This window comes from Danio aesculapii, chromosome 11, assembly GCF_903798145.1.
Source record: "Danio aesculapii chromosome 11, fDanAes4.1, whole genome shotgun sequence".
NCBI classification, from domain to species: domain Eukaryota; kingdom Metazoa; phylum Chordata; class Actinopteri; order Cypriniformes; family Danionidae; genus Danio; species Danio aesculapii.
Window position 1 is genome coordinate 10502930 of NC_079445.1, and position 26772 is coordinate 10529701.

General features: G+C 35.9%; 1 protein-coding gene across 2 annotated transcripts; it reads left to right on the forward strand.

Moving 5' to 3' along the window:
* Positions 1 to 26330, forward strand: klhl26 (kelch-like family member 26). 2 transcript variants are annotated; one of them, XM_056468545.1, is made up of 3 exons: positions 1 to 120; positions 11809 to 11994; positions 21691 to 26330. In XM_056468545.1, exons 1-3 carry the CDS (start codon positions 71 to 73, stop codon positions 23270 to 23272), a joined length of 1818 nt encoding a protein of 605 aa, XP_056324520.1. In that variant the 5' UTR covers positions 1 to 70; the 3' UTR covers positions 23273 to 26330. The 2 variants fall into 2 exon arrangements, with proteins under 2 accessions (XP_056324520.1, XP_056324521.1); XM_056468546.1 differs by lacking the exons at positions 1 to 120; positions 11809 to 11994 and adding an exon at positions 12478 to 12649.
* Positions 26331 to 26772: the final 442 nt, after the last annotated feature.

Consider the following 26772-nt stretch of genomic DNA (forward strand, 5'->3'; position numbering starts at 1 on the left):
ACCGAGCATGGTTAGCGGTAATTTGGGTTTCTGCACATGATGACCTTCCTCATCCTCATCCTCGCTGAGCATGGCGGAGTCAGATGGTGTGGAGTTCTTTGCGAATCGCGCTCAAAGCAGGTAACTAGGCATGTTATGAAGCGTCAGATGTGGCTTGATATGGGTTTGATGCACGTATCTGGAGAGGTTGCTTCAATATTCAACATGGCGAAGTGCTAATATATGACCCTTTATTCTTCTTCTTTTTCTTCTTCTTCTTCTTACTATTATTATTATTATTATTATTATTATTGAAGCATATAACTGACAAGCATACAGTATGATAACACATGTAACAGTCATACAAAACTTAGTGATGCAGAACATACTTAGCAGAAAATACTAACGTTACATTACATACATGAGGAGATTCATCATTTAAATTATTAGATTGTGCAGATTATTTTTTTCATTATTAGAGATGTTTATATAGCCGTTTCTTGTAATTGAGGTCAAAGTTTCATAAAATACTTTGTAATTTTTGCAGAAAAACTGAAAGGAGGGAGTAATAGACATTAATTTTGCTTTAACAAAATTATTGACATTAACTTCAAAACATTATCGAGTGTATCATAGCCAGTTTTATATGGAGTCAATCCAGGGGCATATATACTTGCAACATAAAAGAAAGTTTTGCAAACAAAAAATAAAGTATTGAGCAAAAAATTTTAAATAATTCAAATCTCAAAATATCGCAAAGGGAAAATTGATTTTTGAGAAATAAAAAGGAATTTTGAAAACAAAAATAAAGAACTGCAAATAAAAATAGTAGTGCAAATATATGTATGTATGTATGTATGTGCAATTTTTTAAAATATACATATATTTGATAAATATTGCTACATATTTTTTTCTAGTATTGCCTTTACAAAATCTCTTAATCTCTCAAGTCAATTGCAATGCTCGTTTTGATTTGCTTTTCAGTCAACTATGAGTTTGCAATGCTGTTTTCTTTTTGCGCGTTTCACTTTCTGGCCCTTATTTGGCAAGGGGGCGGAGTCACAGGAACTGGGGCGTGTACGGAATGCCTGGACCTGCCTCCTATAAAGCGACGTCCTCAGCTGGAGACATCGTGAAACAAAGGAAATTAGCCATCAATCGCTGTCATAAATCTAATCGAAATTAAGTAAAATACCTGAATCCTTTGTTTTTTGGGGGGCTGTTTAAATCGTCAAACTTGCAAATCAAAATGAGCATTGCAATTGACTTGAGAGGTTTGTAAAGGCAATACTGGAAAAAAATATTTAGTAAATATAAGAATATTTAAAAAAATTGCAAGTATAAATTTTTTTTGCACTGCTTGATTTTTAATTGCAGTTCTTTATTTATAATTCCTTTTTCTCAAAACTAAATTTTCCCTTTGCAATTTTTAAAAATATTTGCATTATTTAAAAAAAAAAATTGCAAAACTTTCTTTTATGTTGAAAGTATATATAACCCTAGATTGACTCCATAGTTTTACAATTTAAAAAAAGAATCATGTATTTGTCAAAGTAAATTATTTTGTAAAATGAATCAAAATCATCAGAAAATAGATGTAAAAGACTGTCAGCATCAGTGTTACAAAAAGAACATTGTGGGGATATGTCTTTTTAAAATTTATGAATAAATTTATTGCAGGGATAGGTATTTTGAAATGAATTTCTTTTACCTTATTTGGGAGTAAAAATTCAATACTTGTTGACCAAATATCATCTATAAAAGTATAATATATGGCAGTGTTCAAAATGAATGATTTTCATTTTATGCCAAAATCATTAGAATATTTAGTAGAGATCATGTTTCATGAAGATACTTTGTATTTTTTTTACTGTAAATATATAAAAAAGTTATTGATAAGTAATATGCATTGCTAAAAACTTAATTTGGAAAACTCAATACTCAACTTAATTTGGGGAAAGTGGTTTTCTCAATATTTTGATTTTATTTTTAATATTTTCAAATAGTTCTGTCTTGACCAAATATCCTATATCTTATCCTAACAAAGTATGCATCAATGGAAAGCATATTTATTTAAAGGACACCTATTTTACCCCTTTTCCAGATTTAAGATAAGTCTTTTGTGTCTCCAGAAGGTGTCTGTAAAGTTTCAGCTCAAAACATATGAAAATATGAAAATTTTCTGCTTTGAACACAATGTATCTGTTTTTGTTGCCTGTGCCTTTAATGCTAGTTCTCCCCACCCACCATTACCACGTGCCTGTGTCTCCGTCTTCATCAAATAAACAGCACAATGACAGCATGAATCAGATCTCACGTAAAGTTTGTGAGAAATACTACAGTACGTGATTATACGATGTATGTGGAGTTAATTGAAGCCTTTCTGTGACGAGTCACACACAATGTCGTTACAAAGTTCACACACACACAGCGGGCACACACAAAGTGCGTGCATTTAACTTTGCACTGTTTTTACATGACAAATGTGACCGGTTACACATTAATACACTGCTGTATGGACATTCGTTATGTTAATGTACAAAAATTTACTGGGAAACCACACTCCTACATTACGTTGTGGTCGGCCTCAAAATGGGAGGGATTTGGACCCTATTTTAACATCAGGAAATAAAAAAAAAAAGAGGCTCATTGTCTTTATAGTACCCCAATATGACTGTGGACTAGGGCTGTGCAGTTACTTGAAATTCAATTTCGATTATAATTTTAGCAAAAAAACATTAATCAAGATAAACGATTATTGCATCATATACTGCCCCTTTTCCAGTTGTACACATTTGTTGCTCTGCAAAGCTCAGTTTCACGTGAAAATTACTAAAAGCATGTACTGTAACGTGACTTGCAGCAGGGGATGCGCATCTTTCATTGATGTACATTCGAATCATTCATGTTTTTAAAAGCACGAAAGAGATTGCATGCTGTTGTGTGTATGCGCTCAGCCTCAGAGACAAGCACAGCACACACATCTAAAGTCATCTTAATGTGAGCGCTTTAATGGTTATATACATGCAAATTTGTCAAAACGCAGTGTTCAGCGATTATTCATATGAACTCTCATTTATGTAATAAACAAACGAGTTGCGAATCAAAAGAGATGTGTGAAGGGATGGTATACAGTTTAACCCAAAGAATGACCAGTCCGTCAGATGAAGAAGAGGCCGGAGTCAGAGATTCAAATAAATATATGAAGTTTACTGAAGATAGTTTGCAGTTTCATCAGCAGAAGCCAGCTTCAACACTCGCAAAAAGTTCCTAGGCCGCTCTCCTTACAATCACAAATCATTTAAAGTTATACTCTCACATAACGTCATTAACTGCGTCACACATATAGGTGTTCTAACCTGATTGGTTAAAACACAGATGGACTAGGAAAATTTCCACGTGGGTGCGTGCGTACAATTCTGAACAATATCTTAAGCGTAAACATCAAACATCCACTAGACTGTTTAGAGCTGACTCCAGACCTGTGAAACGGATCCACAATCAAATAGAACACACACACTTAAAGTATAATCTGTTTCTTATCCAAGGATGAGATACTCTCAGCCGTCTTTATCAAAACTGGTTTAAAACCAGTAAAATCTACATTCAGGCAGTTATAATATCCTTACTACACAAAGTCTATCTTCAATAAAAAGTAGATTCACTTTAAAAGAATTAACTGTAAAAATAGCAAAATCACTTTAGACATTTTAGATAGTATTAACTCGTTACACAGAGACAAGCAAATGCACTAAACATTCTTACATAAAGAAGTGTGTTAACTTATTTATTAGTTAAAATCCTTTCAAAGTTAAATACCCATCTAAATAATCATATTTAATAAAAAAGTAAAGAGGAACAGGATGATGAAAAAGGATAAACGTTGATTCATGATGAGACGGATTGGCAGAAATCCGAATCCTTCATGTGAAAGTGAAACCATAAATCAGAACTGTACTGCTCTTAAAGTGACAGCGTGCAATATTCCTGCTGCCGACTGCTTTTATCATTATTTATCGAACAACAAAAGGACAAAATCACTCACTGCTCTTGACTGAAGGACTTTTGTGGCTATAATTAAAGTTTTTTTTCTTACAGTGAAGATGCTTAAAGCACAGTTTTTTTCATATTTTTATTCTATTGTATTTATTTCCCTTTCCTTATTTACAGGAAGGATAATAACTGTATATTTACAGTTGAAGTCAGAATTATTAGCGGCCCTTTATATTTTTCCCCCAATTTCTGTTTAACGGAAAGATTTTTTTTTTCCACACATTTCCAAACATAATAGATTTAATAAGACATTACTTATAACTAATTTTTTTTTTATCTTTGGCATGATGACAGTAAATAATATTTTCCAACATATTTTACAAGATACAAGCATTCAACTTAAAGTGACATTTATAGGCTTAATTAAGGTAATTAGGCAAGTCATTGTAGTTCACAGTAGTTCCTTCTGCAGACAATCAAAAATTATTTTGCTTAAGTCTTAAATAGGTTTAAAAATATTTAAACCTGCTTTTATTCTAGCCAAAATAAATCAAATAAGACTTTCTCCAGAAGAAAAAATATTATAGGGCATACAGTGAAAAATTCCTTGCTCTGTTAAAAATCATTTGGGAAATATTTATATAAAAAAAAATTCAGTTGAGGGCTAATAACTTTGACTTCAACTGTATATTGTTTTCAATAACCGTAATTACAATTATGACCAAAATAATCGTGATCATGATTTTTCCCATAATCGAGCAGCCCTACTGTGGACACACTATACCTACAAATAGTTCTGTCCAAACACTTATTGGGATCACATATTAGGAAATAATGAAAAATTATATTTGTTTTTATCCTTCAGTCTTTGTAAAAGGGATAGTTGTCCCAAAAATGAAAAAAAAATGACTTGCTAAATATTCTCCCTCAAGTTTTCCAAATGTTTACGAGTTATTTTATTCTGTTGAACACAAAAGTAGATATTTTAAAGAAAGCTGAAAGCATGACTTCTATAGTATAGGAAAAACAAATACTATGGATGTCAATGGTTACAGTTTTCCAGCTTTTTTCTAAAAATATTTGTTTGTTTACAACAGAAGAATATGATGGACGAAACCTGCAAACAGTAAATAACAATAAACACGCAAATATACAAATAAACAGTAAATATGCAAATATATAAATAAATGAGTAAATAAATCCATAAATTCCTGCATAAAAAATGCTAATAAATAAATAAATGTATATAAAAAGTCCACAAATTCCTGCATAAATAAAAATATAAGTAATTAATAGTGCGGGCAGGTAAATAATAATAATTCAATAAAAAAAATTACGATACATCAGGGTTTTAGTAGCGAAAGTGTAAAGATGTTTTTCAGACTGAAAGAGAAAGTTGTTCTGTTAGAGAACCAGGTGTTCGATTATTTTACCTTCTCCTTTTTAATTAGTTTATGCATATTTTAATAATTTGCTCAACATTATTGAATATTCAAAAATGTTCAAGATTATCTCTTCTTAAGTGTTTCACACTGATACTAATTAATTATACAAGTAATATTAATTATTCACCTTCATAATCATGTTCATAATTAGTCATTTTATAATCTGTTTTTTATGCCAGTGGCCAGTCCCCTGGAGCAGAGGGCACCTTTTTACACACTGCTCTCTAGTTTACGAAAGGCTTTCGTCTCCACACCAGCCATCTCAGTTCCCAGTGAAAGTTTAATTTTTTTTAGCAGGGGACGTTGTAAATATGCAAAGATCTCAGCTTATGCCAGAAAACATAGATATGCTTCTATTTCTTTTTTAAAATGTAAAATCCCAGCACAGTCACAGTTTTCGTTTGTTTAAATTAATGAGTCTTCTTTAGTTTGTATTATTTATTATTTATTTATTTTTTTTTGTATCAGAAATATGTATTATTTTGGAAAAAAATGTGAAAAAATTAAGGAACCTTAAAAAAAGAAATTTGTTTAAAATAATTTGGTTTAAAAAATCCTGACTAAATCATATCGTGAGATATGTATCGTGAATAGTATGAAGTCGTGATTCAGGTAAATCGTTACACCCCTATTTTCTAGTCATATCACACATTAAAGTGAATTTTAATTAAAATCATGGTGTACACATCAGTCTCTGGACTTGCTGCATCTCAGACATCAACATTTTAACAATTTATAAAAACGCTCATTTTCTGGCCATCGGATGTTAATTATTAATGAATAATAACGAAGTGTTGTTATATCCAATCACACATCCTATTCTTATGCCCCATATAGTGACATACGTCTCCAAAACCCAACAGATGGAGAAATCTAAACTTTTATTAAAACAAATATAAATATGCATATAATAAAATAACTGCTAATAATAAAAATAATAATAAAATACAAATGCAAATTGTCATGAAGAAACTGAAAAAAGCCCCCCGAGATGAGGCATGGAGGTAGTTTTTTTTATATTTATGTAGAAAATAACGCGAAAATAGCGCGAAACACATTGTGCGCCTTATTGCGGTGGGTATATAATATGTGTACAACCAACAAATCAAACATTTTTCCATTTGAAAAATTACAGTTATTAATAGGTCTTATAAAATATAAATTTTTAAAATAGCCTACGTAGCCTAATCTACGAATTTAAAAAAATCCAAAGATTTTCTTTATTTTTGCATAATGATAACTCCGAAAATTAATTCAATATCTTATGTAAACAACAAAGTTGTTATAGGCTATAGTAGCCTATAATTTACAAGTTATCATATGAGCCTTGTCACTGTCTTTCATCACACCAATGAAAGCACATGAACTGCGAGTGAGAGAGGAAATAAAAGCACACAAGGTCTATGGGGTAAACCAGACGCTCAAGTAATGGGGCTCTATTTTAACGATCTAGGCACAAAGTATAAAGCGCATGGCACAAAAGCAATAAGGGCAGGTTTGAAACTACCTTTGTTATTTTAGGGACAAAAAATGGTCTAACAGGGTTGTGCTTACTTTACTGAGTTATGAGTGTGTTTTGAGCATAAACCAATCAGAGTTTCATCTTCCACTCCCTTTAAGAGTCAGTTGCTCTTTCTCTCTTTAATGGAAAAGGACAGAGTGTTGTACTCAGTCCACTGAAGACATCCATTAGCCAACATAATTGATTTTTTTATGTTAAGCACAAAGATTTGTTTCAAAACTATTTCTAAATTCAGTTTTAATTTCCAGCAAACGAATAAATGAACAATAATAGTGAAGTGTGGTTAAAAAAAACTGAGTTATCCAATTACATGTCCCATATGTTCCAAAACCCGACAGGTGGACAAATCGAAACTTGTTTTTATTAAAACAAATATAGATATGCATATAATAAATACTACTACTAATAATAATAACATTATACTAAAGCATATTGTCATGAATAAACTGAAAAAAAAGCCTGAGATGAGGCATGGAGGTAGTGGTTTTTATATTTATGTATAAAATAATAATTTTTGTAATATTTTATTCATTTAATTATTTTTCATTTGTCACAATATTTGTGTGTTGCTGTACAACCTGTGTGTATTAAGCAATGTGTAAGCGTTTAAGGCGCACAACTAACACGCTGTGCGCTGGACTTTATACCTGCTTTCAGCTGGTCTATTGCACAGTCTATTTTCGTTCCTCAAAATAGCAACGTGCCAACAATGTGCCTTAACACACCACTTTCAAAGACCAGAACACCCATTAGTCCACAAAGTGGCGCAAATGGATTTTCTATTTAAACAATGTGGCGGAAAGCGGGAAAGTTACAGTTGCGCTGGTCTAAAAATAGCAACACATCGGGGCAAACAGGTCTTGTGCCTTATTGCGCCTGGTGTATGATAGGGATAGAGCCGGATTAACCAATAGGCCTTATGGGCACAGGCCCAGTGGCCCATGCACACTTCAGGCCCCTGCAAGGTGGGGAAAAAAAGGCCAATTTTGGAGTGTCAATTGAGGCTAAGCGCAAATAGCGCCCCTAGTTGGAATAAGCTAAATTCACGGTTTCCACTCATCAATCTCTGATTAACAGAGACAATATAAGTCGAGCGCAAATGACAGCATGAGTGGTGTACTTCGTAAAGCGCACAGCAGCATCTTTTGACGCGATCTTCAAAATGATATTAATTGTATCCTTTGCTTGTTTGATGATGCAGGAAATATTCTTTCGTATGAACCGTTTATAACCTACCACTGTTTTCCAACTCCTCCTAATGAATTTAATAAAGCAATAACACCCGGTTTAGTTCACCTAGTTAAAAGTCATTGTCAAAAGACAATATTTTTTATTATAATAATCCAAAAGCTAAACCCCTGGAACACATCATAATTTTTTTTTAATCTTATATGGCAAATTTTTCATTCACAAACAGAAATTCGCAAATAATTACTCATCTTTTGCTCACTTAAGAATAGAATCCAACTCCCTCCTAAAATCACTTCATTTTATTAGGAATAAAAAAAATTTAAGATTCATGAAATATTATGCAGATATATTTAAAGAAGATTCTCGATTTTAGTTGCTTTCCTTATGATTATTTGTTTAAGTGTCGTTGTAATTTCATTCATTTGTTTAATGTTGTTTGTTTAATTTAATATTTTTATTATTATTATTTTATTATTATTATTATTATTATTATTATTATTATTATTATTATTATTATTATTATTATTAATACAATAAATCTATTATAATTTTTTCCCCTTTCTGTGGAATGGTATTATTTGTATTTATATGTGATTTTTTTATATTTTTCTTCTTATGACTATGTACATTATTGACCTTTTAAAGATCTGACTGTGATCCCTTGGACTTTATGATGTTCTTGTATTGTCAGTTCAAGAAATAAAACTAACTAAATAAATAAAATAAAACTAAATAAATAAAAAAATCTTTTTCCGATCGATCATCAACCTGGTTCGAATCCACCGTCTGCTGAACTTGTGCTACTTTTTCTCTCCCCATTACATATCAGATTAGAAATATATTTATTTTTAATAAGAAGGAAATTTTTTTTAAATGAAAAAATTGCAAATGTGATATAAAGTCACAAGTGCCTCGTGGGTATTTAAGAATGTTTAGCCTATTTCATATGTGTAACAGCATCTAAATAGTGATTTTAAATATTCTATAAACAGTTCTTTACCACCTGGTGTTAAATGTTAGCAACATCTTAATAGAATTGATTTGTATCTACAATGTTAGTCGCCCTCTTCCGAACTCTGTTCGTCATCATCATCTGCCGCAACTAGCCCTTCTTCACCCATATTCTCCGACCTCATGGCTCCATTTGAAGAACATTTAATAGATGGCATGTCTTAATAAAGGTGCCTCCCTCTCTGTAAAACTATATTGCTTTGACAACTATAATTCCTATTAGCAAAAAAATCGCTATCACATAACTATTATTATCATTATATTGAAATTATCAGAAAATGACACCATGTATAAAAAGCCCACAGATTTTTTCTTTCATTTTTTTTTAACTAAACAGAATGCTGTAAGTGGTCAAGAGCAGAAACGTCAGTTTTGAAATAACCCGCGCTTAACTGAGCGGACTGTAGTAGTAGTAGTTGTCATGGATGAAAATGAGCAGACAAGTGGATTTAGCAAACGCGTGAGAGAGGAGAGGAGGCTCTTTATTGAGGCATGTTCCATACACACCTTCTTTAAACAGACCCATGATCAGGAGAATAAGGCTATAGAAGAAGATGTTATGGTAATGTTAGATGAGTAAGCTAGCATTAACCAGCGGAGAAGGCCAACGGCAGAGCAGCGCAGACTGGATTCATTGTGTCAAAGCGACAGACAGAAAAAGGAAGGGGAGAGAGAGAGAGGCCCTGAAGAGGAGAGAGACAGGAGAGGAGAAGTGGTATAGTGTGTGTGATTTCGGATACTTTTATAGGTATAATCAAGTTGATGATGATCTATGCTGTTTCCCTACTCTTCATCATGAGGAGATTAGAGAAAATACAGGGAGAGGAGGAAAGAGACAGTAAATCATTAATAAGCGTGTATTATGAAAAACTCAGATTCATAGAACTGGATTGGAGAGGCATTGTGTGTTAGATGCCATGCCAATAATATGCTTTAAAAGTTTGTAAAAGTTATACATAAAAAAAAACCCCTTTAAAAAAAATGAAAAAATAAAATCAATACAGTTGACGTCAGAATTATTAGCCCCCTTTGAATTTTTGTTTCTTTTTAAAATATTTCCCAAATTATGTTTAACAGAGCAAGGAAATTTTCACAGTATGTCTGATAATATTTTTTCTTCTGGAGAAAGACTTATTTGTTTTATTTCGGCTAGAATAAAAGCGGTTTTAAATTTTTAAGTTCAAAATTATTAGCCCCTTTAAGCTATTTTTTTTCAATAGTCTACAGAACAAACCATCATTATACAATAACTTATTACCCTAATCTGCGTAGTTAACCCAATTAACCCAGTTAAGCCTTTAAATGTCACTTTAAGCTGTATAGAAGTGTCTTGAAAAATATTCAGTCAAGTATTATTTACTGTCATTATGGCAAAGATAAAATAAATCATTAAAACTATTATGTTCAGAAATGTGTTGGAAAAAAAATCTCTCCATTAAACAGAAATTTGTGTAAATTAAACAGGGAGGCTAATAATTCAGGGGGGCTAATAATTCTGACTTAAACTGTATGTATATAGATATATACAAACTAAGTACTGTTTCAGTGAACTTGAAACATACATTTTCAATGCTTAAAAAAAAAAGTTAAATCTTTGTAGACTAAATATATGTACTATATATAATTTATTTAAATATGTGGGCAACAAATATAGATTCATTTTTATAAAAAATTATTATATCATTTTTATTTTTTTAATTCAACTAAAGGGGTACAAGACAATGTGCCCTGGATAGGGCCCATAATCTTTAAAATAATGACTTTTTATTAAAATTGTTAACAGAGATTTGTGATATAACAATAACAACGCAGCATTAGTTAGATATATATTTTCTGTGGAGCGGTAGATTTGAGGTAGCCTGCTTTTTTTATTTGACGATCATGGAAGAAGGAAAAACACGATTGGAAAAAAACAACCCATGCTGGTTCTTAAAACGGATTCAGTCAGTGTTTTCGTTTTGTAATCTAAATTAGTAATTTAAATGAAAAATATCTAGTGCAGGACTATTTATTTTATTCTTTTTATTTAGTTTGTTCTTTTTTCTATGCTGTTGGAAACACTGCAAGTGCGTGAAGATGTTCTGTTGTTAATATGTTCTGTATGCTGCTGTTCACATGTTTAAATAAATCAGTATCTTAAAATGCAATATTTAATGTGTGAGACACAAAATAGCTAGTCAATTGTTTTTTTTTTTATTAAAAGATTTAATATTAATCTGACCAGTTAGTGGTTAATAAGCGTCGGTTGGCAAAATTAACCGAAATGAGCACTCTAATAGGCGCTCTTTAAGCATATATGCTTATGAAGGAAACATTACTGGGCTTTCTCTCTCTTTTTGTTTTTTATAAATATATATATTTTTTTACTTATTAACCCTTATCACAAGAACTGCTTGTTGCTTGACTATTTGTAAGGCTTATAGGTACTTTATCCAAACAGGTTCTTCTTGATCCATTCTGTTGAATTATTTAGAAGTGCGTGCTATTACAGGGATCATGTTGATGCACCAGTTTAGAAACTGAGACCAATTGGTGTAGCGTCAGGATACAGCAGGCTCATCAAGTACTTCTGAAGACTTCTATAGACTGTGAAGCAAGAGACATTGATCAGGCAGTGGTGAGATACAATTCCTTCTCATAAAGTGATTCTCTCTCTTTTTTTTCCAGCATGGCTGACAACAAGAATAGCGTGCTTCGTTGTACTTTCTCAGCCCCCAGCCACAGCAGCACTCTCCTGAGGGGCTTGTCTGCATTGCGTGATCAAGGTCAGTTGCTGGATGTGGTTTTGGCCATTGACAACGAGCGCTTCGAGGTTCACAAAGCGGTTTTAGCCTCCTGCAGTGACTACTTCAGGTGAGACGGTTTGTTAGCAGGAGTTAAAATGGTGACATTAATGAAATTCTTCATTTATTTCCTCATTGAAGACTCAATAAAATGTAAACATTTAATGTCTTAAAGGGATAGTTCACTCACAAGGGTGACAAAATGTTGTCATCATTTATTCAATCTTTAATTTTTTCAGACCTTTATAGTTTTCTTTCTTCTGTTGATCACATAATAAGATATTTTGAAGAAGGCTGAAAACATGTGCAGATAAATCGTGCTATTCGCATGCAAATAGACGCGTGAACGTTTTGAGTTTACTCGCATCATTTGCACGTCACAATCACTTCACAGTAGACGCAGATTCGCGTCATAAGCAGGGCTTCTGTCTGTTGGGTGACCCTAGCTTCGTTGCTAAATGGCTAACATGGATTTTATTTAGAGAGTCCCTGTGCTTTATTTGCTTTAGGAAGGCTGGTAAACAGCGTAGATTCATTCGGCGCTGTGTCTAAGTCCACTAGATCCTTTCAGAGGAGCACCCAGCTCTGTAAGTTCATCAACTTCTCCAGAAACTGTACCTGGATGATAGAAGCTTTTAGCGGTGCATTCAACTGAACCTAGTCCAGTTTGATGAGCTGTTGTCCGATGTCAGCAGGAGGATTTCTCCTCAGGACACCAACAACAGGTGCTATACGTCATAATCACAGTATCACACCCCTACAAGAGCAAGCTTCTGACTGGTTAACATGGTATGAATGTCTCCTAAATAGGGTTGTGTGTCGTTAAGGGTTGTTTGGATATCGGTGCTAAATCGATATCTATTTATATATTTATATATTTAAAACGGTACCGGTGCCGAAACGGTGCCTGAACCGATACTTTTGAGCCACAAAATTATAGTGGATGACTCTAGAAAAATCTTTTATTTGACAAAATCTTTTAAAAAATAATTTTAATGGAACAATATAATTAAAGTTTATAATTAAAGTTGATCATTTGTTGGTTAGCATGAATTTAAGATTTGCATTATGAAATTACATTAGCTTACTACTAACCTGTGGAAAGGCTGTCATCAAAATACTGAACTCCTTTTTTCTAGGGTTGGGGCTTGTAACTATGTTTACATGGTTATCAGTAATCTAATGATCTGCCTTAATCTGAGTAAGACAATAATATGATCGAGGTGTTTACATAAGTTGCTTTTTGAATGTTCCTTTCATGATCCCGTCTTGCATGTTATAGTACATAGATCCATTAATGTCATTGCGTCAACGCGCTATACATGTTTTCTCAGAGTTTCATGTAATTTCAGTTGTTTCATTTTTAATTTTTCAACTTTAACTGCAGTTTCACTTTCATTCGGGAACATTTCATTCATGCCCCCATGACAAACTGAGGTATTTGATGCGAGCATTAAGTAAGGACTGGTGGATAAGTGCTCTTTTAATGGAATTTGAAACCGCACGAAAAAAAACTCCGCATTTCGCGACACAGGTGTCTGTGTTCCTTTAAGGTTATAATAAATCACTGTTTACATGTTAGTATAGACTCCTAATCAGAGTATTGTCTTCAGAGCATTGGTGTCCATGTACGTACTCATTGAAAGTGCCAGATGATGTTGCAAGCTTTTAGGGACAGTGCATTCCTCTGCCTATAAGCTGATTCCATGAGCCCTCAAATGTGTCATTAAGTTTGACGTGTTTCCCCCTTACACACAACTTTTGTAAAGCATCTGCTTCACGTTGCTGTGTCAGAGTCCTTGCTTGTAAGATACGCTTTAGAACGCTTAGTTTAAGCAAATTTGGTGAACGCGATTATGCTTGTTGATCTGAAAAGAGTAGCTCTCGCTCACTGAATGTGCTGTACTGCGTGCATGACGTGCATCCGTTTCCTAAGCAACAAGAACAAATGCTTGACATCGCCGGTCCGTATTCCTCAAAGTTCATTCATTTTCTTTTCGGCTTAGTCCCTTTATTAATCCGGGGTCGCCACAGCGGAATGAACCACCAACTTATACAGCACGTTTTACGCAGCGGATGCCCTTCCAGCTGCATACCTAGAAAACGTTCATACACACTCATTCACACAAATACACAATGGACAATTTTAGCCTACCCAATTCACCTGTACTGCATGTCTTTGGACTTTGGGGGAAACCGGAGCACCCGGAGGAAACCCACGCCAACACGGGGAGAACATGCAAACTCCACACAGAAATGCCAACTGACCCAGCCGAGACTCGAACCAGCGACCTTTTTGCTGTGAGGCGACAGCACTACCTACTGCGCCACTGCATCGCCCTTCCTCAAAGTTGTTAAGAATTAAATGTTTAGAGATGGTGTTACAACGCGTACCTATGTGTGCCTTTGATGCTTCTTACGTCCTTAACGCAGAACCAGTCGCACCGAAATTCATATGCTGATTCAGTCCGGTACACACCAAAGGTATTGATGGTATAATGGCACCGGGTTTCGGTACCCAACCCTACTCCTAAAGCATGTTTGCATGTTTCATGCCTTAAGCACATCAAACAAGTAAACGCTTAATTCAGACTGCTTCTTTTGCGCAAATGAGGCTGCGCAAATGACCTAATTTGCACAAATTAAGCAGCATGATTTGAGAGTTTATGTGTTTGATGTGCTTAAGACATGAATCGAGTGAATAGCACTGCAGGATGTCTATTTGCGTCTTTGCATTGACTTAACATGTAAATCACTCACGCTTGATGCTTCATCCGTGTCTGGTAAAAAAACAGACCACAAGTCATTGAACAAGGTTTTCCTTGACCATTGACTTCTATAGTGTTTATTTTTCCTTCCTTTAGTGTTTAACATAAGAAAGAAACTCATAAAGGTTTGTAAAGATGAGAACGTTTTCATTTTTGGATGAACTGTCCCTTTACAAGGATCATCACATGTGTTTTTAAAAAAGGCATATTTTATAAAAATACTAAGTTTGACAACATTTGGAGGCATTCATAAAATATGAAGTGTAATATTTAAGTATGGTTGAATAGTTTTTTTTAAATAATTTGCTATATTTATTTTATATTTGCTAGACATTTGCATTTTTTGTTCACATTAAAGGAGACCCATTATGCAAAAATCATTTTTATGTGGGGTTTAAACATTTTAAGTGGCAAGATTCTGTGAATATAACCAGCTTCTAATGATAAAAATGTATAAATTGTATTTTTTATGATCACACTTTTATAAAAACAGTCTGTAAAAACATTTTGATAGACATTTTTCCTTTGTACATGTCATCAGAGGGGAAAAGCCCCGCCCATTAGTGATGATTTTCCCTCATTAGCATAGGATGTTAGTCTTGTTTTTGAATCTGCTACTATGCTGACACATAGGCATTTGTAGCTCCGCCCTATTTTGAGAAGAGCACAACCTAATTTGAATTTAAAGTGACAATCACTAAAATGGCACTATTGGGATCAAAGCCTTAAAAGGGTCAGTTTTAAAGAGTTATAAAACATTACTTGTTGGGTATTTTGAGCTAAAACTTCATATACACACTCTAGGGACATCAGAGACTTTGAGACTTTTATTTTAGATCTTGCAAAAAGGGGCATAACAGGACCCCTTTAATTGACCACATTGAACATTTATTTCTACCAGCAGCTTTTATAAGGCATGAGCCTTTGTATCAAAAATGTAATCTTTGCAGTGAGTGTCCCACATCAATTTTTACACATTTTGTGAGTGGAGGGCTCAGGTAGGGATGCACAATATATTGGTTTAACATCCATATCGCAATTTGTGCATTCGCAATAGTGACATTGCAGCATGATCAATGTTGAGTTGGAATTATAGTTAACCAGCACCACATTTCAGAAAACATGATATTTGTAGAGTAACCGCAGAGTTTTACCATCTTTATCTTTATTTGTCTCCCTAAGGAGATATTTGTCCTCTGCAATAGAGAGAGCAGAGTAAATTTAGTGGCAAAACGGCTATTAATAATATATAAGCAGAAAAAGTGCATTGTATTAGATCCATAATTTGTGAAACTTTATCAGTTCAGTTGCTCACAACCTGTGACTGTGTGAGCATTTTTAGATAGTTTAAAGCATTTAATTACAAGACGTTCCGTTGTTTGTTTCTATGTATAAATGATTTTGTAAAATTATTCTTTTTTTATCGAAGATAATATTTTTGAGGTAATTTCACATTAATAATAAATAACCATAAATTACTGTTTATTTCACTTTTAAGTTGGTTTGAAATTTATTATAGTTCATGCATGATTTACTCTCCTACAGAATCCTCCCAATCAGCCTAAACAAAAAAAGTCACTTACAGTAAGAGCTATTCAAATCATGTAGTAATATACAGGGTGGGCCATTTATATGGATGCACCTTAAAAAAATGGGAATGGTTGGTGATATTAACGTTGTGTTTGTGGCACATTAGTATATGTGAGTGGGCAACCTTTTTAAGATGGGTGGTGACCATGGTGGCCATTTTGAAGTCGGCCATCTTGGATCCAACTTTATTTTTTTCAATAGAAAGAGGGTCATGTGACACATCAGACTTACATGGAATTTCACAAGAAAAACAATAGTGTGCTTGGTTTTAACGTAACTTTATTATTTTATGAGTTATTTACAAGTTTCTGACCACTTATAAAATATGTTTAATGTGCCGCCCATTGTGTTGGATTGTCAATGCAACCCTCTTCTTCCACTCTTCACACACTGATAACACCAACGCAGGAGAAATGCCAGCACAGGCTTCCAGTATTCGTAGTTTCAGGTGCTGTACATCTTGTATCTTCACACCATAGACAATTGCCTTCAGATGACCCCAAAGATAAAAGTCTAAGGGGGTCAGATCGGGAGACTTTGGGGGCCATTCAACTCAGTTAAAGCTTGTAAGCTTGCAGAGTGAACCGAACGGACTGTATTTCCCGAGTGTACAGCGACAATGCCCGTTGCAACAACGCAACAAGTTGTTTTCTTGTATAAGCGGAAACGCAAGCAATCTGGCTAAGTGAAAGTATCTTTTAAAAGTGCATTAACTGCAGAAAGACAAATGAAAAGTTTTAACTGCATAGCTACTAACAGTAATCCACATCATCCACATCGTTATGCCAACAGTTAATCACCTAAAGTAGTATAAGTTAATATCAATAGTTAAATAAACATACACATTTGGTTACAATGAAAACAGTATTTTTTTTTTCTGCAGTATCTTTCATAAATCTTATAACAACTCAAAACATGAATTCACATTGAAAGTATACGTTAACATTATATTGAAACATCTGTTTATATTTTCTAAAACAACTAACCACAGAGAAAAATATCAACCTGTAAAAATTTTATTTCAAATGAGGAAAATAAACATGCGTTATGGATGTGACAAAAAAAGTCTGCGAGTTTACAGTCAACAACATACTTTGTAGAAATTCTGTGAATTAAACTGTACAACCCAAAAGAAATAATGATAATCAAAAGAATAAGAATTCAATTTTGGTCCATTCTAAAACATTCCACTTTAAAAGCGAACCATGGCAAACAACATTGTAACAGTTTTAATACCTGTTTCGGAACAAGCCAGTCGATCTACAGGGATGAAAGCGCTCGTCATAAAAGAAAAACAGCTGAATAACAGGTATCACCAGCGTTCAACATGGATTAAAGCGCATCTTTATTTCTTCATCTTTTATTTGCCCCTGTGACCCCACCTCTAGATCCGCCCCTGCTTTAAAACAACAAATCAAGTAATAGTGTACATACTCTGAACAAGATACAGCATGAGCTGCCACTATTTTATATTGACATCTATTTTTGTGAACAAATGTCCTACATAAAAAAACTAATTTAATGTACTCAATACTTGTAAAACCAGAGCATACTTGCATATTTTATACGTACACAAACAACTAACTAACACACTAAAGAAAGGGGAAAACTTGGAAATTCATCCTATGACCATTGTGTTGTGATTGATATTTTTTCCTGCAATTTCCAATAACTTAACAGTTTTTAAACATTATCCATTAGAAAATTATCAATAATAATAAATTATAGACAAAACCTTATGATATTGTTTACTTGCAGTGTGGAGTTTAGCTGCTGTCCAATTCAATATAGTTGGCTGCATTATATTTTTAAACAAAATTACTAAAACTGCTAATTCATTTCTCACTGTTCCTCATTTAAAATACATTATGCAGTTAAAAACTGGAACAGGAATCCTCAGACTGTGTCAAAAATAACTTATCCTGTTGTTACTTACGCTGGCATCCACCTTAAAGCTTTATGGGAGCTAGCAAACATTTTAAATCTAATGCATTAAAGAAAAATATAGTTACCGTTCCATTTGCCCTGTTGCCTGGAGTTAACCTGTAAATTATATTCTGGTAGTCTAGGGGTCTGCATATTGATTCCTGGCATGTGATCTCTTATGGCCCGTTTCTTTTGAGTGGTACGGCACGGTTTAGTACGCTTTTATGGCCGTATCCACTGTCAAAGGGTACCTAAAAGTGAACCGTACCGTACCACTTTTTGGTCACCCTTTGCAAAGGGTACCAACAGGCCTAAAGGGTACCATAAGGTGGAATTAGACGTGCAGCTGAACGCTATTGGTTTACAGAGATACGCCACTCACAGAAGCAGGAAAATGAAAACAAAAGAACTGTCATTTTTGAAAACAGCCAAGACATTACACCCTAATACTATGTACATATAATAACAAGCAATGGTCAACCCGAGCTCAGACAAACCTTGTCGTCGTCTTGATGTACAGCCACTAAACCAAGAAGAACAAGATCTGCTGTGTCTTGTTGTAGTTTTACGAGCACGTCTAAAGCGTGAGGGGTTTCACGTTCTCCGGAGAGCTCGTAATTGATAACATCGGAGACTGTAAGGGTCTGTATGTGTTCATATATGTTGCATTTATTTATTTCATATAATTGCAGACGTTACAGTAGGCTGTTTCAAACTGTCATTGATCTGCAGTTATAATCAAATTATGTTCATAGAAAGGTTAGTAATGAACATTTATACACAAGTATTTATGTGTATAAAGCATCTGTTTTGTGAAAAGTGCTTCTCATATGAAATGTGAACGACCCGTAGAGCTTTACTGTGAAATTTCCTTAAGGAAAATGACATTGTCTTAAACTGTCTGTCGTACACCACGCCCACCTAAAGGGTACCATTTTGGCAGTGGAAATGCAAGCCTGATAAAGGTGACCCATACCGACCTATGTACAAGAATAGACATCCTGCGGTGAGATTTGTGCGAATGAGGTGGCTTGAATGCTGCTATTCACACGAATTGAGCATTTTTCGCGTTTGATGTGCTTAACGTGCGATTTGATTAACCAATCAGGAGCTTGCTCTTGTAGAGGTGTGATTATGATGTAGTGCTTGTTGGTGACCCGAGGGGAAATCCTCCTGCCGACACCAGACAACAGTTCATCAAACAGGGCTTGGCTTAGTCTGAAGCACCGCTGAAAGCTTCCATCATCCAGGTATAGTTTCTGAAGGAGTTAATAAACTCACAGAGCTGGGTGTACGTCTAAAAGAATCTAGTGACGCCGAATGAATATACGCTGTTTATCAGCCTTCTTAAAGCACAAAAACACAGCTATTCTCTCAATAAAATCCATGTCAGCCATTTTGCAATGAAGCTAGAGTCACCAGACAGACAGAAGCCCTGCACGTGATGCGATTCCACATCTATTGTGAGGTGAATTTCACAAGCGAGTGAACTTAAAATGGTCAAGCATCTCTTTACACGCGAATAGCAAGTTTTGTTCGCACATGCCGCGTCTGATGTGAACACAGCATGGCACCACAAACCCATGCAAATTTTGAGAATGTCATTGCTTGTATTCACTCAACCTGTTTTTTTAGGTTGGTTATGGTGGCTGAGAATGCTCAAACATGCTGTAAGTTAGGAAAACGTATATACATAGCAAAACACAAAAAATTTGGGAAAACATCATCAGTTTGAAAACATACTTGCGCACAACTTCTTACAACACAACATGCAAATGCAGAAACGCACTACAATTAGTACAGACCATAATGGAAATGTGTCGGGTGACCCCAGAAATAGTTAGCAGTGTTGTCAGAAATCCAGGTGTTTTTTTATTTTAACATCCTGACGTACTATTCCTTGTATATTGTATATTTTAAGTCTTAAAGGGGTGGTCCACTACGATATCATATTTTAAACTTTAGTTGATGTGTAATGTAGCTGTGTGAACATAAACAACATCTCTGTATGTAAGCTGCTCAAAGTTCAATGCAAAGGGAGACATGGGCTTTTACAGAGTTAGCTTAGCAAAGCTTACAGTGAACGAAATTTGGTGACTACAAAAAAATACACCTGGGTTAATGAGATCACAAACGCTTCGGGTTACGCTCATTCACCACGCGCATACACCCCGCACAGCAATGGGGTGCCGCCAGAGGCGATATAATGTTATAGCAGAGAAAGCTAAAATGCCGTCCAAACGCTGCTATTTCCACAGAGCTTGTTCTGTTTCTGTATTTGGGCTTCCAAAGGACACAACACAGAGAGAGAAGTGCTTACAGTTTATTTTTAATTATGTTCCAGAGAATTTTATATATATATATATATATATATATATATATATATATATATATATATATATATATATATATATATATATAGCTAGCATTTGACAAAGAACAGCTTCCAGAATCTCTCCCAGTTCAGCTCTAAATTTGGCTAAAAACTCCTACAACCAACCAAGCTGTGGATTGTTAGCCACAACGTGTTAGTATTTTTATTTTTTTTAATTGATCACTTACATGCACAGTTTTGAGCATTAACGGTATGTTGTAGCAAGGACGTAAACAAGAATGTAAACAACGAGAAATGCTGTTTGTCAACGCTAACAATTTAGCCTCAAATTTATATTTATTCGTCAAACCGCTGCAAAAAAAAAATCTTCAGAAGCACTGCAGTGTCTCTCTATGCAGCCGCTTTCCGTGCGTTCTACATCTTAAATAATGAACTCGCAAAAGATATGTGAACGTTTCATATTACTTACACATGCTTTTTCCTAATATATGTGAAAGACACTTGTCACTTGACACTTTAATTTGAGAGAGCAGGCATGAGGTTCAGCTGTGTGCTCTTCGTTTTCTGTTTGATTCAGGCATTGATACGGCTAACAGCTATTGTTTACAAAGCGCAAAAGCATATGCTTGTAGGGGCGAGATGTGGTGACGTGGAGCCGATCCGCGCATCACAGCACATTATGTTAGCTAACCAATCAGAGCCTCTTGAGGGTGGGCCTTTCGGAGGAACTAGGAAATATGATAGTCGTTTTCATGTTAGCTTAGTAGCTGTATTTACTCAAAGTAAGATATATGAAAAAAAAAAAAACGTTATTTTCTACAAGTGAAGCATGAGCACACATTGCTTTGCATCTTATAAACACAACCAAGCCTTGAAAATACACTGTGGACCGCCCCTTTAATAATTTGACAAATTGGACAACTAAGGTTAAATGATCCACTGACTCTAAATAAAGCAGTCGAGTTGATGTTTTTTTTTTTTTTATTTGTTACAGTTTTTCTATTTTCATACGTTTTCTTAACTTGCAGCATCCTCTTTCAGACCCCCTAGTTAGGAGCTAAATAAATCTTCCCTTCAAAAATTACAGAGACTTTTATTTTCACAATTTGAATAAAAACGTCAAATCTTTTGTTCTTGATCCATGCAGAGCCATGTTCACTGGTGGAATGAAGGAGTCAAACCAGAACACCATAGAGCTAATTGGTCTTTCAGCCAGAGGACTGAAGCACATTATTGATTTTGCCTACAGTTCCGAAGTCACCCTGGACTTGGACTGCATACAGGATGTTCTCGGTGCAGCTGTCTTCCTGCAGATGGTGCCTGTGGTGGAGCTTTGTGAGGAATTTCTCAAATCAGCCATGAGTGTTGAGACTTGTTTAAACATCGGGCAAATGGCCACCACTTTCAGTCTCTCATCCCTCAAACAGTCAGTCGATGCGTTCACGTTCCGTCACTTTCTGCAAATAGCTCAGGAGGACGACTTCCTTCACATTCCAATGGAACGACTGATTTTCTTTCTTCAGAGCAACAAGTTAAAGAACTGTAGCGAGATCGACTTGTTCCATGCGGCAATCCGTTGGCTGCAGCATGATGCTTCAAGACGAGCTGTAGCCAGCGAAGTGCTCTGCCATGTGCGCTTCCCACTGATGCGATCGTCCGAGCTTGTGGACAATGTTCAAACTGTCGACATCATGGTGGAAGATGTACAGTGTCGTCACTTTCTCCTAGAGGCCTTCAATTATCAGATACTTCCATTCCGACAGCATGAAATGCAATCACCACGAACTTCCATTCGCTCAGACATTACATCACTAATTACTTTCGGCGGGACACCCTACACAGACAACGACCGTACAGTCAGCAGCAAAGTTTATTTTCTGCCCGACATCACAGTTCGCCAATTCAAAGAGTTAACCGAAATGGAGATGGGATGCAGCCATGCCTGCGTGTCGGTTCTCGACAATTTTGTTTATGTGGTGGGTGGGCAGCATTTGCAGTATCGTAGTGGAGAAGGAGCAGTTGACATCTGCTTCCGCTACGACCCCCATCTAAACCAATGGCTTCGGATTCAACCCATGCAGGAGAGCCGCATTCAGTTTCAGCTCAACGTACTTCATGGTCAACTTTACGCTACGGGGGGACGCAACAGGTCTGGCAGCTTATCATCTGTTGAATGCTACTATCCAAAGAAGAATGAATGGATTTATGTGGATTCCCTAAAGAGAAGAATCTGGGGTCACGCCGGAGCCACCTGCGGAGACAAACTTTACGTCTCTGGAGGTTATGGAGTGTCTGTGGAAGATAAGAAGACCCTCCATTGCTATGATTCAACCTTGGATCAGTGGGATTTCAAGTGTCCTATGAATGAACCTAGAGTCCTGCATGCTATGATTAGTGCTAACAATCGTATTTACGCTCTTGGTGGCAGAATGGACCATGTTGACCGCTGCTTCGATGTTCTTGCTGTAGAGTATTACATTCCAGAGACAGACCAATGGACAACAGTCAGTCCGATGCGTGCCGGTCAGTCAGAGGCTGGCTGCTGTTTGCTGGACAAAAAGATCTATATCGTTGGAGGATACAACTGGCATCTTAATAACGTCACAAGTATTGTGCAGGTTTATAATACTGAAACGGATGAGTGGGAAAGAGATCTTCATTTTCCAGAATCTTTTGCAGGAATAGCTTGTACACCAATAATACTTCCCCAAACAACCACTCAGCGCTAAGCACAAAAACTTTTACGATTGCTGTTTTGAGCTCAAGTTACAAGTGCCCACCTGGACAGCATAAGTAATGGAATAAATGTCTATTCATCATTAAAAATAAATAGACAGCGTAATGTCTTCATTTTCAAGGCATTGATGATTTAAGGTTCAAAACAGTGTACGTAAATAACATTATAGCTCAAACTGTCCTTTTTGAGATTGTGCCACAGTGCTTCATGCTTCTCAATCCTGTCATGATGAAGGTTTCATATAAGTGCCTGTGTGATTTACAATTACAACCAACAACACTGGGGCATATCTTTATTATCAAGCTACAGGGTTTAAAACAGGTTCTTGCCGGTGTGGCTAAATGATACCAGAAAACAAAACAAAAAATATTCATTTAGAACTATTTATAACTTCAATATACAAAAACATTTATACCAAATAACATTTTAATATGGTTCAAAATCAAGTCTTTTTCTGCAAATAAATAAATAAGTCTTGACAGAACTCTGTGTGATGTTTTAAATTTGGTCTGAAGTTCAAATGGCTAACTACAATTTGGACAACACGGTCATACACAACACTCTGTAGCTTTGCTAACACTTTCTTAGTTGGGTTTAGGTTTATAATTTTGAATACATTTTCCTAATTATCATGTTGATAGCATGGAGTATCTGTCTACTCATCTCAAGTACTTGGCACATGTTTCTTCTTGTAGATTGCCTCAGTGTGTTACATACCTTGCCTACAAAACAGATCACTGCTTTGCAGGGCTAGCTCAAGCTTGTGCCAGCCCTGCATTACACTACACAAATAAACATGACCAAGATACATGTGAATACATGGGACATTTTGTTTATGGATAAAATTGCACTAAAATAAAAGTATACACATGTAATTTATATATACAGAATGCCGGGGTGGCAGTCTGGCAGATAAGTAAAATGAGGACTGCATTCCTGTCCAGTTTTTTTTTTACGCCCATCATTCGCTAACTTCCCTCATCTCATTCCCTTGGATGTACGTCATGGATTACGTTACGCAAGTGTCCACTACTGGTGGAACATCTGAATGGGTGCACTTGAAAACTACACGGTTGTGTCGTCACAATAACATTACATTCTGGGACATACAGGTGCTGGAGTGGATATTTGAAGCCGACTCACTCCCTCCATCAAAATCAAGGGATCCGAGGGTACGGGTATGTCCATTTAAGCTTCCCTTGTTCACTTGAGGAAATGGAATGCAGTTTTAATATGACATTAAGGATCTCCTCCAAGGGAACACAGGAAGGGGAAGTTCACAAGTGCACTGGAATGCAGCCAATGTTTAGAATTACTACGTTGATGCAAAAAGTGTGCAATTAGGGTTTTGTTTTTGATTTTTCCCTATGCCACCACAGAATCAGGTTTCCTGTCAGTATAACATTATCACTGTAAAATTTAGATTGCTACCCACCTCTCCATTTATCAAACTGGAATTGACTGCCAATAGAAAACAAGTTTTAAAAAGTGCCTCATGAAAAAATGTGTCTGTCTGATTGGTGCCAGTAATGACTTTTTGAAATGAGTGTAATAATTCAAAATGAATGTTGTGTATTGACTGTAATACGAATAACAACGTAAATGTTTCTTCATCATGCTGCCTCAGCTGTCTTGCTGTGCTAGGCAGATGCCTAGTTCTCCTACAGTATACCAAAGTCTCTTTAAGGCAAGTCATTTCACTTTGCGGCCATCTTTGTAACGGCTCTCTGGCAGTATGCTCAGGCATTCTGTTTGAATGAGGAAATATCAAATTCTTCAAAATTGCTTGCCAAGAAAATCAAGATGTCCACATTCCAGCCCGCAGCTTGATGACATAGGCTATCGTCAACTATGTAGCAGACCTTGTACCGCCTACTAAGGTAACGCAAATGCTACTGTGACAGTTGGGTTTAAGGTAGGAGGAGGTGTAGGCAATCGTCAACTATGTAGTGGACCTTGTACCGCCCACTAAGATACCGCCCATGCTTCTGTAACGGTTGGGTTTAGGGTAGGGGAGGTATAGGCAATCGTCAACTACGTAGCAGATCTTGTAACGCCCACTAAGGTACCGCCCATGCTACTGTGATGGTTGGGTTTAGGGTAGGGGGAGGTGTAGGCGATCGTCAACTACGTAGAGGAACTTGTACCACCCACTAAGGTACCGCCCATGTGACTGTGACGGTTGGCTTTAGGGTAGGGGGAGGTGTAGGCGATCATCAACTACATAGCGGCCCTTGTACCGTCCCACTAAGGTAATACTCATGCTACTGTGACGGTTGGGTTTAGGGTAGGGGGATGTGTAGGTGATCATCAACTACGTAGTGGACCTTGTACCACCCACTAAGATACCACCCATGCTACTGTGACGGTTGGGTTTAGGGTAGGGGGAGGTGTAGGTGATTGTCAACTACGTAGCGGACCTTGTACTGCCCCCTAAGGTACCGCTTATGCTACTGTGACGGTTAGGTTTAGGGTAGGGGGAGGTGTAGGCGATCGTCAACTACATAATGGACCTTGTACCGGCCACTAAAGTACCACCCATGCTACTGTGATGGTTGGGTTTAGGGTAGGGGGAGGTGCAGGCGATCGTCAACTACGTAGCGGACCTGGTCAACTACGTCATTAAACTGCGGGCTGCAGCGAGGACTGTCTCAAGAAAATTGCCAGAAATTCTACAACCATATCACCCTGCAGCCCAAGACTGGTTACTCACTGAAGCTAAGCAGGGCTGAGCCTCATTAGTACCTGGATGGGAGACCACATGGAAAAACTAGGTTGCTGTTGGAAGTGGTTTAGTAAGGCCAGGAGGTGAGGCTTAACATGCGGTGTGAGTTCTAGTGCCCCAGTATAGTGAAGAGGATACTATACTGTCAGTGAGACATTAAACCGAGGTCCTGACTCTTTGTGGTCATTAAAAGTCCTATCATAAAGAGTAGGGGTGTAACCCCGGTGTCCGGGCCAAATGTTCTCCATAATGGCTTCCCAATCATCCCCATCCACCGAATTGGCTGTATCATTGTCTCACCTTTACACCAATAGCTGGTGTAAGTGCACTGTAGTTTGTAAGTGCAAGTAGTTTGATCTTCTAGGCTCAAACCATTGAATATCCAATGCTATTCTTTGGGTATATATATATATATATATATATATATATATATATATATATATATATATATATATATATATATATATATATATATATATATATTTATTTATATTTACTTAATCTTTCACAAACTAAGAAAGCACATTCCATTACACACATCAGTGATTGACTTGGAATAAAAATGTGTATTATCTATATAACATTTTTGTCTTGATATTGTGTTGGAATGTTTTCATTTAAAAACATGAATGTAATTTTAAAAATGGTACAACATTCTAGAAGCTACCTAATGTTTTGGTGCATTTTTAATATAATGACTTGCTGGATTTGAGCCTCCCCCCACTTAATATTTTAGATTTTTTAAATGACTATTATTAGCCTTAGCT